This window comes from Lampris incognitus, chromosome 3, assembly GCF_029633865.1.
Source record: "Lampris incognitus isolate fLamInc1 chromosome 3, fLamInc1.hap2, whole genome shotgun sequence".
In the NCBI taxonomy this organism is placed as follows: domain Eukaryota; kingdom Metazoa; phylum Chordata; class Actinopteri; order Lampriformes; family Lampridae; genus Lampris; species Lampris incognitus.
In genome coordinates, this window is record NC_079213.1 from 80,986,881 (window position 1) to 81,003,608 (window position 16,728).

At 40.6% G+C, this 16,728-nt stretch overlaps 1 protein-coding gene across 2 annotated transcripts in view; it reads right to left on the reverse strand.

The window, feature by feature from the left end:
* Window positions 1-1,411: 1,411 nt before the first annotated feature.
* The window catches only part of ppat (phosphoribosyl pyrophosphate amidotransferase), a 39,086-nt gene continuing 23,769 nt past the window's right edge, over window positions 1,412-16,728 (reverse strand). For both annotated transcript variants that reach the window (XM_056276271.1, XM_056276270.1), the window contains 6 exons: window positions 4,316-4,388; window positions 4,082-4,233; window positions 3,607-3,734; window positions 3,287-3,508; window positions 3,059-3,179; window positions 1,412-2,370 (listed from right to left, as the gene is read on the reverse strand). In XM_056276271.1, the coding sequence (XP_056132246.1) occupies window positions 2,201-2,370; window positions 3,059-3,179; window positions 3,287-3,508; window positions 3,607-3,734; window positions 4,082-4,233; window positions 4,316-4,388 (866 nt within the window). In that variant the 3' untranslated portion in view covers window positions 1,412-2,200. The remainder of the gene's footprint in view (window positions 2,371-3,058; window positions 3,180-3,286; window positions 3,509-3,606; window positions 3,735-4,081; window positions 4,234-4,315; window positions 4,389-16,728) is intronic.

Here is a 16,728-nt window from a genome sequence, read left to right on the forward strand (position 1 = left end):
GCCATAATCCATCCATCCATTAGCCAAACCGCTTTTCCTGCTCTCAGGGTCACGGGGATGTGGGAGCCTATCCCAGCAGTCATTGGGTGGCAGGCGGGGAGACACCTATTTCAATTACAATTATTGTAGCTTTGGCTTGCATCTACACAGATCAGTCAAAACACAAGTTGTTGTAATGTATTTATTCAAGAGATTTTCTGTCTTCAAGCATCTTCAGTTTCTGAGAATAGTACTCGTCCTGTAAGTGGAGGAGTCTCCTGTGTGCCAAAGAGCCTATGCTGTTTCTTTAATTAACTAATTTCGAGCTCAAATTTCTTTTACAACAGAGAGGATGATTGAGCAGGACCACCACCACCTGCTGCAGGACTGGCAACTGAACTGTTGGCCCTAAGAGTGTTTTGGTATCCTATTTTGTCTAGCCTATATATCTTTGTGAGGCCTTTACAGAATTATCGTTATGATTATTATTTTGAAAGTTATAATTATATAATTCTGTAACTGCTTAAACAGGAGATCATTAATGATTGTGTTTGTGTCTCACTTGTGAGTAATTATAAGGAAAATCTTCAGTTAGAAAAACCCATCAAGTTCATTCAGCAATTGCATTGCAGGGTCAATGTTCCCCTCCAGCCCCATTATGCTGGTGTCTGCCCAAGGACCCTGTATACCCCTCAGGCAATAGGCGATACAGCCTTGGGTGCTGAGCCTCCTAATAAATGCAATAGAATTATAGATTACATGTTAATATAATCTGCAATTACATGTATAGTGAGGTTCATTTATGTATCAATACATTTTTTCATTTTTGTATAGGATCAATACATTGAATGATAGAAAATAAAACATTGTGGTCTAGTGTAGATGAAAATAATTGGCCTAATGTCTTATTGCCTGTGGCAGTTGTTTGTCGCTTGAATTCTACAATCTCTGCCCTTGCTTGAGACTGCAAAGAATACCAGTGCTTTTCACAGTCATTGGTGGTTCTGGACAGAAGTGGGAAAGCCACATTTATTTGCAAGCATATATTTTCCCACGCTTCTTTTTTTTTTTGGTAAGTTTTTGAAGTTATTCCAACTCCCAAATTTTCTTTTAATGATGTCCTCCTCTTCATGCACAAGTTGGGCCATAAGTAAAATATGTTCTTGTGTCCAGTTTGGTTTTCATTTGCACAATGTATCATCATCTTACCATCAGCCATGGTTATTCTAGTCTGATAATTAAAAGGCTGCTTACATGCATGTCTGCCAATTGTTTACGAGCTGCCAGACACGCAAGAGGCTGACAATTAGCTAAACATATACCTCACTAGTCAGTATATTATTCTTGGTTTCATGTTTAATCAGTGACACATAGCCTACATTTTTATTGTGAAAATTTTATTTGAATATGTCAACATGATACCTCCTTCTACAGTATTTCTATGATGAAATCACTGACAGAGACCCATCCCCTATCAGTCAGTCACTCTGGGCACAGTAAGTAAGCTTGTCCATGAAACACGACATCATCCATAGCAATGAGGTCAACCCCACCCTTTGTCTTAGCTTAATATTTCTTCCCATTCCTTAGTAAAGGTTGGTCTAAGCAGAGTTGTGAATAGGTTTTAAGAGGAAACTTAGCTAGAAACTTTTACTGCTATTTGGAAGACCTCTAGGTAAGATAAAATGTTTCATGAATATGGCCCCTGGACTATAAAATCAATGAATTCCTCATTGTGGTGTTGGACTTAGAAGACCATGACAGTCAACAAGAAGATCCAGCAGTAAAACCCTTTCAGACAGAACACTACAACAAAGATCTGTCAAAGTAAATCAAATAAAGAAAAGTAAGCAAAAACTTGAGGCGTGTGAGAGGGTTAAACTGACATTTGGTGGTGAGTGGTACATTTTAATCATACAGGAACTTATAACAAATGGGCCCATGTTGGATTACAGCTTAAAGCAATAAAAAAAAATGTACAAAATGAAACAGACTGGTCAGAAAATACATTGGGTTCAATGGAATATGTGCCCACGGCAGGGTAGTCGTCACTCATACATTATTGCATCACCACAAGCTGTTGTGCGTTTATTTGATCTCATGTCAAGTCCCAGTTATTTGTACACAATTTAGGCATTTCTGAGGTTAGATCTGCAGATTACATTTCATTAACCATTAAAGGTTTTGGGATCTGTGTCACAAGGCAGCAGTGCTGCAGCAATCACCACTCAAGCTCCACTGGGTATTTACCAGTCAAGCAGGCAGTACAGTGGCCAACTCTCTTGCTGCATTTGTTATTGCTGATCATCTCCTTTTCACTGATGGAGGCAATTCCCTCCTGGACAGCAGACACCAGGCCCTCTACAGTCAGATACTGAACACTGTCAGCACCTGTAGATCACAGAGTATTAATTGTTAGCGGAGATAACTGAACAAGACATAGGAAGAGGCAGGCCATTGTGAAACTGAGGCTGTGTTATCTCTTCACTGTTGGCGAATCCAAACCGTATTTGATACTTGGGCACAAATCCTCATAAATGAGTGCATCTTTTATGAGATGCACTCATAAGTCCAGATGAACTGATTCAGCTCATGCACCCTCTATGAGTTTTAAAATTAAGTTTCCTTTATTAAGCCCCCCGAGGAAATTCAGTTACTGCAAATTAACTCATCCTAGCTGTGATCTGTGTAGCTAGGAGCAGTGGGCTGCCGCCTTCATGCTATGCCCAGGGACCAACTCCAGTTCTTTTCTCATTGCCTTGACCAGGGGCACAGACAGGAGTATAAACCCTAACATGCATGTTTCTTTTGATGGTGGGAGAAACCGGAGCCCCCGGGAAAAAAAAACCCACCGCAGACACAGGGAGAACATGCAAACATCACACAGATAACAATGACCCCCCCTCCCCAAAAAAAAGGTTGGACAACCCCCAGGTTCGAACCCAGGACCTTCTTGCTGTGAGGCGACAGTGCTAACCACTGGGCCACCATGCCACCTAACAAAGGAGTTTAAAAAAGGGATAACTTTTGTAATGCATCAGTCAAATAATTTGTTTGTGAAACACAGTCAGGTGCTCACCAATGTATCCTGCAATGTCCTGAAATTCAGGCCGGTTGGCAATAAGCTCTTCCTTAGTTGGAATGTTGATACCCATGTAACATGGGAACCTGATAGGTGGAGAGGCAACTCTGATGTGGACCTTTCAAGCAGGAAATACAGATCAAGATTTAAAAACAAAAACAATAAAACTATACTCAAATAATGTGTAGATGAAGAATCGGTATGTGAAGCCCCTAGACAACTTACCTCTGTTGCCCCAGCCTCCTTCAGCAGTTTTATTATGGGAGAGATGGTGTTTCCTCTGACAATGGAGTCATCAATTAGAACCACTCTCTTCCCTGCAAAGTTGTCTGTCAACGCTCCAAACTTCTTAGCAACTCCCAGCTGCCTCAGACGGGTGTTTGGCTGGATAAATGTTCTCCCAACATAGCGATTCTTACACAGAACTTCTATGTATGGCAGCCCCGACTGTGGAGGTAGAGCAGATGTGGACAAGTTGGGAGGACAAAGGACAAACAGTTGTATGTTTTTTTTTTTTGGGTTGAGCATACTGTGAGTAGACTGACTTGTTGAGCGTAACCCAGTGCAGCAGGGGTGGCAGACTCTGGCACAGTGCTGACCACATCTGCATTGGTTGGGGCCTCAATGGCCAACTGCTGACCACAGCGCTGTCTGACAGTATAAACCATCTGTCCTACAGCGCAATGGAATCAAATACATTAGAGGACAAAGCTTAGCTGTGTTGTTGGGTACGATGTGAACCCCGGACAAGAAATTGCAGTCAAGCACAGGCTTGGGGTGTTTATTGCTTTTATATATACGCTGTACAGCACTACTGGGTTTAAAAATAAGAATACAAGTGGATACATTTTAATAGATATCAAATCAATAATTTAAATTTTATCATTTACACCTCATAAAAGGGTATATCCCTAAGCAAATCAGTTCCATCACAACACATTTACTTTTAACAAAGTTATGGGCTAATATTAAGACTGACCCATACTAATAATATACATACCCTCAAATAGAGAGTCATACCTTCAAATATGGAGTCTGGTCTAGCAAAGTAAACATATTCAAAAATACAGAAGGCAGGAAGGTCTCCCTCAGGACGAGGGACAACGGTCAAGGTCTTAATTCCATGTTTGGAGATTTGGACTATCTCTCCAGGCAAGACCTCCCTGTAGTATCTGGGGGGCAAGGAAGGCAACACAAAAAGTTAATCCATAGGACTGCAAGCTGCCATGGTAATGAGAAAGATGTTGCCCTTACTTTGCACCAATGGACTGGAAGCTGCAGGACTCTGATGACACCACCCAGCCCTCAGTGTCCCCCTCTCCATTACCTGACAGAGGACAGAGAACGCAGTTATTGATCCACATGCTTACACCTCTGACCTCTGATGAAGTAAAATATTTACAATGTGTCTTACCTGTGACAAAAATATGCTGAGACAGGACTATTAAGAAACCCCTATACAGATAAGCAAGGCCTCCTCTAATATAGGAGTTGGGTTATTCAAGGAAAAGCACAATATACAGATTTGTTAGTTACGGTGGCCCTGAAGTGTAAATCGCAACGACAGATAGGAAAACAACAAATTAAAAAAACCACAACAGCATATAGGAAATCACAACGACAAAACACACACACACAATGGCAAATAGGGAAACACAACGACAACTCAGAAAACACAACAGCAAATAGAAAAACGTCACGACAAATTCCACATCAAATTAACAAAAGAGAAAACCCAATGACAAACCAGAAAACAACAAACCAGAAATCCCAATGGCAAAACAGAAACCACTTTTTTTTTGTTTAGCTTCTCCAATGTTTTTTTTTTTTTTTGCAATTACAAAACATGACAAAATACATTTATACAGAGAGATACATACATAAACAGATAAAATTAAAACAGCCAAGAAGTACATTTTCAAAAGGTACAGGAAAGATCGGCAATAATGTGTATTTGAATAAAATAAAGGACGTCAGACCAACACTTTTTAGTATGTGTACAATACCAAAATAGATGCAGAACAGTTTCAGGCATAGTAACACAAAATGAGCAGCCAATATCAAAATCATTTTTAAGCCTCTTAAGATATCATTTAGCAGGGTAGAATCTACGAATCAGTTTAAATGTGCTTTCTCTCACTTTATTAGTTAACAGGTATTTGAGCGGTAAGGTCCAAACTCTTTTCCAAGGAATGTTTTCTACAAGTTTGTCCCAGAAGAATTTTACATAAGGTATTGCTACTTTATCTGTTTGGAATGAAGTTCTAATACATCTATTTCTACTTTTATGATAATTTGAAAAACACAGTTTACCAATTACAGATTCACCCAGCTCTATAGAGGGAACAACAGAAACACTTAAGTTTGAGCCTCTTATCAGCATCAGAGCACCAGAAGGAATGCATTAAAAAAAATTGCATACAACCTCGGAGGTACTGGTATTTGAAATTTTGATAAAAATTCAGAGTTAGCGAGTGACCTTCTGAGTTGAGCAGTTGACCCACCAACCTAATATCATTGTTAAACCAGTTTTCAAAGAATAATGAGCAATTTTTATAAACTATATTCCTGTTGTTCCATATAAAGTATTTGTGAGGAGAGAAGTTGTGTTTATATAGGAGAGACCAAGCCAACAGAGATTGTTTATGAAAGTTTGATAATTTGATGGGTATTTTGAGAATATCATAGTTGCATTGTAGAATGTTGTATTCTGTAAATTGTGTGAACACAACATCCATTGCACATTGTACATCTTGGGAGAGAGAGAGAGACCCCTCATCTGTTGCTCTCCCTGAGGTTTCTACCTATTTTTCTCCTTGTTAAAGGGTTTCTTTGTTTTTAGGGAGTTGTTCCTTATCCGATGAGAGGGTCTAAGGACGGGATATTGTGTTGCTGTAAAGCCTACTGAGGCAAATTTGTAATTCATGCTATTGAGCGATACAAATAAAATTTACTTGACTTGACTAGAACAAATTTCAGGCTACCTATTTTAGAACGGTATGAATGGGGATGAAATTCCACAAGGAAGCAGTGTTTTTCATGAGCTGTCTTATCCAATTAATCTTAAATGTATTGTTTAATATTGTAAAATCCAAAAAGTTTAATTCTTCACAATCAGTAGTATTCATAATAATATTTTTTTTTTTACAGAACGTGTCTTGTTCTTCCATAGAAAATTAAATGAAAGGTTATCAATCTTTTTTGCAGTTGCATTGTCAACAGGTAAGGAAAGAGCAACATAGCTTATTCTTTAAATGCCTTTAGCTTTTGAGAGAAGACATCTCCATCTAAATGACAAATCTTTCTGTAGCCACATTTTACATGTTTTCCTTGTCTTTTCAATGATCGGCTCAAAATTCAAAGAACATCTTACAGATTCATCTTTTGTAATATTTACACCCAAATATGTAACTTGATTCTTAATTGGAATACTACATATAGATGACATTTCACATGTCTTGATAGGCATTAATTCACATTTGTTTTTATTTAAACATAAACTGGAAGCATTGGAAAAATTCTTAATGAGATTGAAGGCACGAGGAATTTGAACAGCGTCTTTTAAGAAGAGGGTTGTATTATCGGTCAGTTGGCTTATTAAGACCTGTCTATCCGCAACCGCTACACCCTGCAAATCACTACTAATTTCGGTTGCTCCCATTAGGAGTCGCCACAGCAGACCATCTTTTTCGATTTCTTCCTGTCCTCTACATCCTCCTCTGTCACACCAGCCACCTGCATGTCCTCTCTTACCACATCCATAAACCTCCTCTTTGGCCTTCCTCTTTTCCTCTTCCCTGGCAGCTCCATATTCAACATCCTTCTCCCAATATACCCAGCATCTCTCCTCCACACATGTCCAAGCCATCTCAATCTTGCCTCTCTTGCTTTTGTCTCCAAACCGTCCAACCTGAGCTATCCCTCTAATATACCAATTTCTAATCATGTCCTTCTTCGTCACTCCTAATGAAAATGTTAGCATCTTCAACTCTGCCACCTCCAGCTCCACCTCCTGTCTTTCCGTCAGTGCCACTGTCTCCAAACCATATAACAGCATATAACACCCTGCAAATCACAATTGGAAATATAACTAGCAAGAAGTTGGGCAGTGATCAAAAAGAGATAAGGGGAGATTGGACAACCTTATCTAACGTCGCGATAAAGGTTGACCTTGGAGAAGTACCACATTTTAACTTAATTGAGCTACTACCATTATTATAGAGTTCTGATAGTTTTACAAAAGAAGTCTCTGAAACCAAACTTTGATAGGGCTTTCAAAATGAAGTCATGTTCCACAGAATCAAAGGTTTTATAAAAGTCAAGAAAGAGAATGAGGCCATCACTATCAACAAAGTCGTTCTAATCTAACAAATCTAAAACCAATCTAATGTTATTTGTGATGTGTCAATTTCTCATAAATCCTGATCGTGTCTCATCCAGTATAGTATCTAAAACATCTTTTAATCTTTGAGCAAACAATAAGGCTAATATTTTATAATCATTATTGAGAAGTGTGATGGGGCACCAATTATCCAACAATAACGGGTCTTTGTTAGGTTTTGGAATTAAAGTAATGATCCCTCGAGTCATGGTGGGTGGGAGAGCTCCTTTTTGTATATTTTCTAAAAAAAAACTTTAACCAAAACGGGGGATAATTGTTCAGCAAACATTCTGTAGAATTCAGCGGTAAAGCCACTATTTCCAGGTGATGTTATTTTTCAGCTCTCCTATCACTTTTTCAACTTCCTTAACATCAATTGTATAATCACATTAATCCCCATCATCTGTGGATAAGACTTTAGATTGAGTCAAGAAAAGTTGTGGCTGCCTCTTCAGAGTATCGAGACTTGTAGAGATTGCTGTGAAAACTGGCACAGAAAGAAGCAATTCCTCTAGGGTCATTAACTACATATAATCTATTAGTAATTGATCTATAGTGGAATTATTAAAATTTATTTTTTCGAGTTTAAAGTAAGAGGAATTTTGTTCCACCTCCTCCAGCCATCTTTTCCTAGATCTAATAAATGTTCCATCCATCCATTATCCAAACCGCTTATCCTGCTCCCAGGGTCGTGGGGATGATGGAGCCTATCCCAGCAGTCATTGGGTGGCAGGCGGGGGAGACATCCTGGACAGGCCACCAGGCCATCACAGGGCATAAATGTTCCTTCTGCTTTAATTTTATAGCATCTAATTTATTTTGTAATTATAAATATTCTTTATGCTCATCATCAGATAAGTTCTCTTGTTGAGAAACACATGCCAAATGGTAGATAACTCTTTCTTCTGTAGTCCTTTTCTTCTTAGCCAGATCACTTCCAAATTTCCTGAGAAATTTCCCCATTTCAAATTTAAACAGTTCCCAATAATAGCCATATGAATTTTTACCACTAGCTTCATTCCAATAGGAGCTAATAAGTTCCCTTATCTTATGCTGCACCTGATCAAATATAACAGTAGAGTTGTTGAGTTTCCATAGCAAGGCTTTGATAGGGGATGAAAAAGAGTTAGAAGTAAGGGAAACAATAATATATATAGTTTTGTGATTGGTTAACGGTGTGGCATTAATAGTAACAGACAATTCCTGATCAGCCAGGCAGCTAGAAATTAGCCAAAAATCTATCATTGACTGTCGCGAGAGGTCTTTATTACACCAGGTGTATTGACGGTTTTGAGGAAAATTTTCTCTTCAAATATCTACTATGTAAAATTTTTCTATAAAATTTTTTAAATACGAGTTAGAAGATCCAGAATTCCTAGGTGGCCATCTGTCCATCATATTATCCAGTTACATTAAAATCCCCTCCTAATTAATATAAGTAATGCCCTAGGGTACTTTTTTAACCAAAGATTAATTTCCTCTTCCAGGTTTTCAAAAAAACATGTTATTTTCTCTAGATGAGTTGTATCCATATGTTGATTATGAAGACTGTTATCTGGTTTAGAGAGATTACCATTAAATAAAAATGACCCAAACTGTCCTTTTCACAACCTAAAATATCCCCAGAAAATCTATTCTTTAATATAGCTACCCCAGCTGAATGCTCCGATCCATGGGCCATCCATACGTCATTTCCCCATTGCGATCTCCAAAAGTTAGTATCTTTATCAGTTGAGTGGCATTCTTGTAAAAAGCAAAAATCAGATTTGTGTGTGTGTGTGTGTTTTTTTTTTTGCAAACGGGAACAAAGCTTTACATTTGACATTATTTTTAATACCCCTGGCATTGACTGATATTAGAGACAAAGAAATATAAAACTTAAATTTAAACACAAAATAAAACCCTATACTAGACAAAATAGAAAACTAGTTATTCTCTTAACTAGAATGAAAAGGTAAATACGGTGCATAACTCGGCAACAAGAATGCAAGTGCAAAAATCGTCTTAAGAAGTCAAGTAGGTTTTATTTGTCCCCAGAGGGGCAATTGTTGTGTAGCAGCGGCAACATTTAAACACACAAACACTGCCGCCAATGTAACCGAGCATACTTCCACCCGCTATGGGATTCGAACCAGCGTTGTACTGCACCACGAGGCCACATCGCTAATCACTTGACCAAGTGGGCTGACCCCTGGCCAATCGGCCAGTGAGTGTTTTTAGTAGTTTACACTAAGTTAACGATAGTTTCAAAGAGGTAAAGATAAAGGAAATTTGAAAATGTGTGCCTAATTTTTTCTAAAAAAAAAAAAAAAAAAAGAAAGTCAAAAGTAGTTAACTTCGGTTGTTAAGTAGTTGGACTTGACATAGTACATTGTAACTTGTTTGTTGCAGAGTTTAATGCAGTTAGTCCCAATATAAAAGGTCTGTCTATATTTCAAAGAGAAATTCGAAGTTAGGGTTGGGGTTAGCTGATGATACGGTTTTATTTCTAAAAGACAAACACCAAATTGAACGAACTATACAACTAATTACAGAATTTTCAAAAGCTTCGGGATTACATCTTAACATAGAAAAATGTGAAATCTTAAGCCTATGTAATACAGATAACGAAAGCATACGCAATATCCCGGTGGAAAAAACTGTCAATACTTAGGAATTGATGTTACTAAAGATATGACAACTAGACAAAAACTTAACTTCTTTCATAGACTTAAAAAAACCCAAAGTATTATGAATATGTGTCTTCAGCGTGACCCATCTATTTTTGGCAGAATCCTTTTTATCAAGGCGGAAGGTATTCCAAGGCTTGTATATCCTGCTCTATCATTATTTGTCCAAGATTCAACATCTAAAGAAATTAACAAAATACTCACTAACTGTACATGGAAAAATAAACAACACCGCCTAAAGAAAGAAATTCTTTCAGGATCCAGAAAAGAAGGAGGGTCTGAATTAATAAACTTTGTTGATTTAAATAACACATTTGAGATAAAATGGATTAAGGAATGTCTTAAAGCCCCAAACTCTAGTTGGTATTTTATTCCATACAATATTTTTAGAAAACTGGGTGGACTTCTGTATTACCAACTTCTGTATTACCAAATTGCCTCTAAAATTATCTAAATTTTATCAATAGGATCTCCTAGCTTGGAAATTATGTTACTCCCATAATTTTTCCCCACATAAAACTATTATATGGAATAATAGAGACATTACGGTTAGGAAAAAATCTATATTTAAGCAGAATTGGGTTGACAAAGGTACCATTTATGTAAATGATCTCTTTGACACTAAGGGCGTATTGTTAAGCTATGAACGTTTCCTTCTTATCAAATCCTTCCCTATTACAAGCAAAAAGTTTAGCTATGTAATAAAAGCTATTCCTAATGGCCTATCCCTTCTAATGAAAAGTCATCTTCAATTTCAAGAAGCAGTGAGAATAGAACCCCTTTTGATGATAAACAGAGTTGATTTTATGAACTCTAAATGTAACAACAAACATATACGCAAGACATTTTATGAAAGAAGGAAAATATCTCCTTCTTTCGAAATTATATCCTCAAGTGGTGAAAAGTTGTGAACGTAACACAATTTCCAAGACAGTAAAGCCTGCTGATAGAACTTTGAGAGTTTTATTAGCAATTTAGAGAAAGCATAATTACACCCCATTAGAATTTTTAAGCCACCAAAATGTTTAAATATATTGTGTGGTATAAAATTCCATAATGATTCTGGGAGCTCCAAACATTTTTTAAGCCATTTGACCTTGAGGGTGCAATTTAAATAAACAAAATCTAAGATTTCTAATCCTCCATCAGCTTTCTCCAATCTGAGTATATCTTTTTTTTAAAGGTAATGGTGTGTATTTTTCCATACAATTTGATAATTATTGACTTCTTTACAGAGCACATCATTAGCAGAGTGACAAAGTAAGATAAACAAATCTTGATACTCCTTCAGCCTTTGTCAATAACACTCTTCCAAAAACGGAAAGATCCCTCTGAAGCCACATGTTCAAGAATTGACTTGTTTTTCTTAATTTTAGGGGGAAAATTTAGCAGCTGTCTGAGCCATCTTTTGAAATGTGAATACCAAGGTATTTTACACATTGTTTAAAAGGGATATTAAACATAAGTTTCTCGTCAGTCTCATATAAACATAAAATTCCCCTTTTGTTTAAACTGAGCTTAAGAACTGAAGCTTCTGAAAATTCACCAGTTCCATGTAATGCACTCTGTATTTACCATTTATCCTTAAGAAATAATAGTCATCAGCTAACTTTACTCTGTCAAAAACAGTTAAGCCTTGTGTATCTGGACTATGTGAAATATTTAAAGACAAAAGTTCAGCAACAATCAAAAACAAAAAACAAGAAATAGGACATCCTCAAATTACAGCTCTTGAAATGGGAAACCTTTTTGAAACGTTGGGATACAGAATGACAGAGCCGTTTATGTCCTTACAGAACATGGCAATATTATTGATAAAATTGTTTCCAAAACCAAAAATTTGCAGGCCTTGTATAATGAAAGAATGTTCAATAGAGTCGAATGCCTTATAAAAATCCAGGAATACAAATAATGCATTTGAATTTATGTAGTCTGAATAGTCAATTAAGTCTAATACCAATCTTAGTTAGAGCTAATGTGACATTTGGCCATAAAACCATTTTGGTTTTCACTTATTATTCTTCTAGATTATTTTTTTTATTATTTATTTCTGATTTTTCCCTTTTTCTCCCAATTTAGTGGCCAATCGATCCCTATTTTAGTTCAAACACCCACCCTCGTACTACATGCGTTCGCCAACTGCATCTCTCCGGCTGGCAGTCTCGAAGGAGACGCCTCGCCACTTTCGTGACAAGGCGAATCCAGATGCTCTAGATTATTTTTTAAACATTTGCATGAATATACGATAAAAATGTTATAGTCTGTGTGTAAAAGTGAAATGGGCCCCCTCCAATTTTCAATTACTAAATGATCTTTATCTGGTTTAGGAATTAGGCTTATCAAACCTTGTTTCATGGTTGTTGTCATCTCCTTTCTAGCTATATGTTCTTTGAACATGAGTAATAAATTGTCCTTAATTAAATCCCAAAAACAAAGATAAAATTCTACTGCGAGACCATAATTTCTGGGTGATTTCCTTAATTTCATTGAGTGTACAGCTCGGGCCCGGTGCCACAAGGGGTCGTGAGGGGGCAACGCCCCCTCAGTTGTAGTTTTAGCCCCCTCAGTTTACGTTTTATGTACCCTATAGAAAAATAGCAAAAATAGCAAAAACAACAAAAAAATATTGCCCGAGATACAAATGTCATAGAGACTACAGTATGAAACACCTTTGAAGTTTTCCCCATAAAATATTTGAAGCTTGTTATCTGATCAAGTCTCTTTTCCCACTGCACAAACAGCATAAACATAGTGCTGTTATTTCATACCCATGGGCAGCGCTGTTTGTTTGTCCCTGACGCCGCACTCAGGAAACATTTTTTTCAAAAAAGATGGCGGAGTCGGACCGAACTGATGCGAAGCAAATAATTCGTCTTCAAATCTAAGTAACGTTAGTAGCTAAATCTGTCCATGGAAATTTTTTTTTCAACAGACATCTTAGTTACAACAGATGGAGCTAACAAGGCAGTTTTGTGTTTTTATATTTATTCAGTTTGGGAAACCCACGATCTTATAGCTAGCTGGCTGGCTCACTAGTGTTGCAAGTGTAGGTGCATATAAATAACAGACAGAGTCGGGCTGTGTCGCTTAGTAACATGTATTCACTGACTGTGCCCATAACGCAACTGAGGCATGTTACACAGGGCAAGTATACATCAATCAGTGCCCCCAGGGGGAGCTGTTGGCTGCATAACATTACCCTACAACATCTCCCTTCCTTTCGTAGAATACAATACTAAGTAATATAATGGATAGTATTAGCCATTAGAACATTAGTGCTCATATCCCAATATTAAATAGTGCAATGGAAATAGTGCATCAAGAAGGAACAGCAAGTCAATATCAACCAAAACCTCTGCAGAACAATAACGACAAAATGGTAGCATCAGAACATCCACAAGACCACTGAATAAGAACATTAGAAGTGAACGTCACAGTTTTTGTTTCGTTTTTTTTTTTTAAATGTCCACAGTCCAGTGTGTGTGTGTGTGTGTGCGTGTGAGCATGTGTGTCAATCTCAGTACAGTGTATGACCTAGAGGTCAAGTCTTTCTGGAGGCTTAATCTGCCTCCCGCTCCGGGAGAAGGCCCGGCCGGCCCTGTAACTCACAGCATGGTGTGGTCACAGCCTGTGGGGGAGATGGCGGCGACCTCGGGGCTGACAACCTTGGAGACATTACAGGGCTGCTGACGACTTCCTCCGTGCTGCCCCCGCTCACATGGCCCCCTTCAGCTGCACACGCGCCCACAGGCTGCTCCGGTGGCCGTTCTGTGTGGGCTGACGGCTGTGGAGGGGCAACCTCTGCTGGTCGGAGATCAACCCTGTTGCGACGGTACGTGGTTCCCTCCACGTTGACGAGATAGGACCGCGGTCCCACCTGCTGCAGGCATACTCCTCTCCTCCATCGTCCTGTCCTTTCACCCGGGATTGGTTTCATCCTGACAGGCTGGCCGACGTTTACCTCTGGCAGATCCCTCGCAGTTCTGTCATATGTCAACTTCGCTGCCTGATGCTTCACCCTCAGCTTGTCTGTGACCCCAGTGATGATCTGAGGTGCTAGCAGCTGGTCGGCCACAGGGAGAAGAGTTCTCAGCCTCCGTGACATCAGCCGTTGTGCTGGGCTGCAGCGCATGTCCTCAGTGGGCGTGTTTCTCCAGTGTAGAAAAGCCTTCCTGGGGTCTTCGTCGGCCCGGTCTGCTTTTCTGCATAGGCCTTTCACAATCTTCACTGCAGACTCTGCTTTGCCGTTAGCTTTTGGGTGTCTCGGGGAGGACATGACATGTTTGAAGCCCCATTCCCTCGCAAACGCCCGAAACTCTCCACAATCAAACTGACCTCCGCAGTCGGAAATGACCTGGTCAGGGATACCGTACCATGCAAACTGCGCCTTGCACCTTCGGATGGTCGTTTCTGCCAACAGGTCTGGGAGTAGATCAATCTCCCAGAAGTCTGAATAGTGATCCACCATGAGCAGGAAGTCCTGCCTTGCATAGCTGAACAAGTCCATGCTCACCAGCTGCCAGGGACGTGTGGGGAGCGGGTGTGACATCATAGTCTCTTTTTGTTGCTCGTGTGCATACTCGTTACACACTGAGCACTGCTGCACATAGTGTTTGATTTCCCCCTGCATATTTGGCCAGTAGAGAGTATCCCGGGCCTGTCTATAACAAGCCTCACCCCCCACGTGGTTGTAGTGGATCCGTTTCAGCATCTCAGGACGCATAGCTTTCGGAATGATGACACGCTGGCTCCTAAAAAGCACACCGTCGTGTGCGCTTATTTCATCTCTGATGGCCCAGTATTCTCTGATGGCTATGGGGCTCTCCTCTTTGTGTTCTGGCCATCCCTCCAGCACGACCGACTTGAGTGTTTGAAGACACACATCCTCCTCTGTGTGTTTTCGAATCTGTGCGAGGCGTTGGCTGGTGACGTTTAGATAGTCTGCCTGCTGAATGGCTGCCGTGTCGTACTGCACCTGCTGCATGCTGCAGACCATTTCACGTCTGTACTGAGTGTCCGTTCTCTGTGGCGGGGTGGTGGCTCTGCTGAGCGTGTCACTGATGTACATTTCAGGGCCTGGCTTGTACATCACCGTGAGGCAGTAGTTCTGAAGTGTGAGGAGCATGCTTTGAAGGCGCTTTGGTGCACTGAGAAGGGGCTTAGTGAAGATTGACACCAGCGGGCAGTGGTCGGTCTCTGCAGTCACATCACTCCTCCCATATAGGTAGTAGTGGAAGCGTTGACAAGCGAATACGATGCTCAGGCACTCCTTCTCAATCTGTGCATAGTTTTGCTCCGTCTGGTTCAGCGCGCGGGAGGCGAACGCGACGGGCTGTCCCCCCTGAAGCAGGCAGCAGCCCAAAACGGTCTGACTGGAGTCGCTCTGTATAGTGACTGGCTTGCTGACATCATAGTAACGTAGTACTGGCACCGCCGTGACCAGCGTTTTGATTTCTTTCATAGCAGCATCATGTTTGGGCAACCAGTGCCACAGCACACCTTTGTCCAGCAACCTTCTCAGCGGTTCACACACCTCTGACAAGCGGGGCATGAACCTCGATAAATAGTTAACGAAGCCGACACACCGCTGAACGCCTTTTGCATCCGTGGGGTTTGGCATGTCCAGGACTGCCCTGACCTTCTCGGGATCCGCTTTGAGGCCCTCCACCGACAGTATGTGGCCGTGGAAGCGGACCTCCCTCACACGAAACTGTAGCTTTTTTATACTCAGCCTCAGTTTCATTTCCCTGCATCTGTCCATCAAAGCAATGAGGTTTGCGTTGTGGTTGCGAACGGCCTCCTCCTCCGTGTCCCCACAGCCGACTATGAGGATGTCATCGGCTATGGGCTCAATTCCTTTCAAACCGGCCAGCAGCTCATGTTGTTTCCTCTGGTACAGCTCTGGTGCGACTGACACGCCAAAAGGGAGCTTCAGCCATCGCTTTCTACCCCACGGCGTCCAGAACGTTGTCATCAGGCTGCTCTCCTCATCAAGGCGACACTGCAAGAATGCGTCGCACGCATCCACCAGGGTGAAGATACGTGCCTTAGGCAGCTTAAAGTGGGCATGCGGTAATGGGACCTTTTCAGGGCTCGGTTAAGTGGCTTGGGGTCGATGCAAAGCCTCAATTTGTCTGGCTTCTTCACTATGACCAGATTGCTAATCCAGTCTGTGGGCTGAGTGACTGTGGTTAAGTGTCCATCCTTTTCATATTGGTCCAGCTGCGCCTTAACAGCTGCCTTGAGGGCCACCGGGACATTTCTTGGTGCGCACTGGACAGGGGCCACAGTGCTATCCAACTCGAAGTGAACATCACCCAGCAGTGACTCGACTGGGCTGGTGAACACGTCATTGTAAGTGTTAATGAGACAGCCTTTGGTTAGCTCACCTGTCTTGCAGTGCTCCACTTTATTCAGCTCTTCGGGAATGGTGAAGTGTATCAAGCCAAGTCTCTCGCATGTCTCCCCTGAAAGCAAGGGCTTCTGGCTGGTGCGCACAACCTCAAAGTCCAGTCTGTGCGTCTTGCCCCTGATGACACACTGTGTGCTGTACACGCCCATTGAGCTCATCCACTCACTGTTGTAGAGTCTCAGCCTGGTGAGACTTTTCTGAAGAG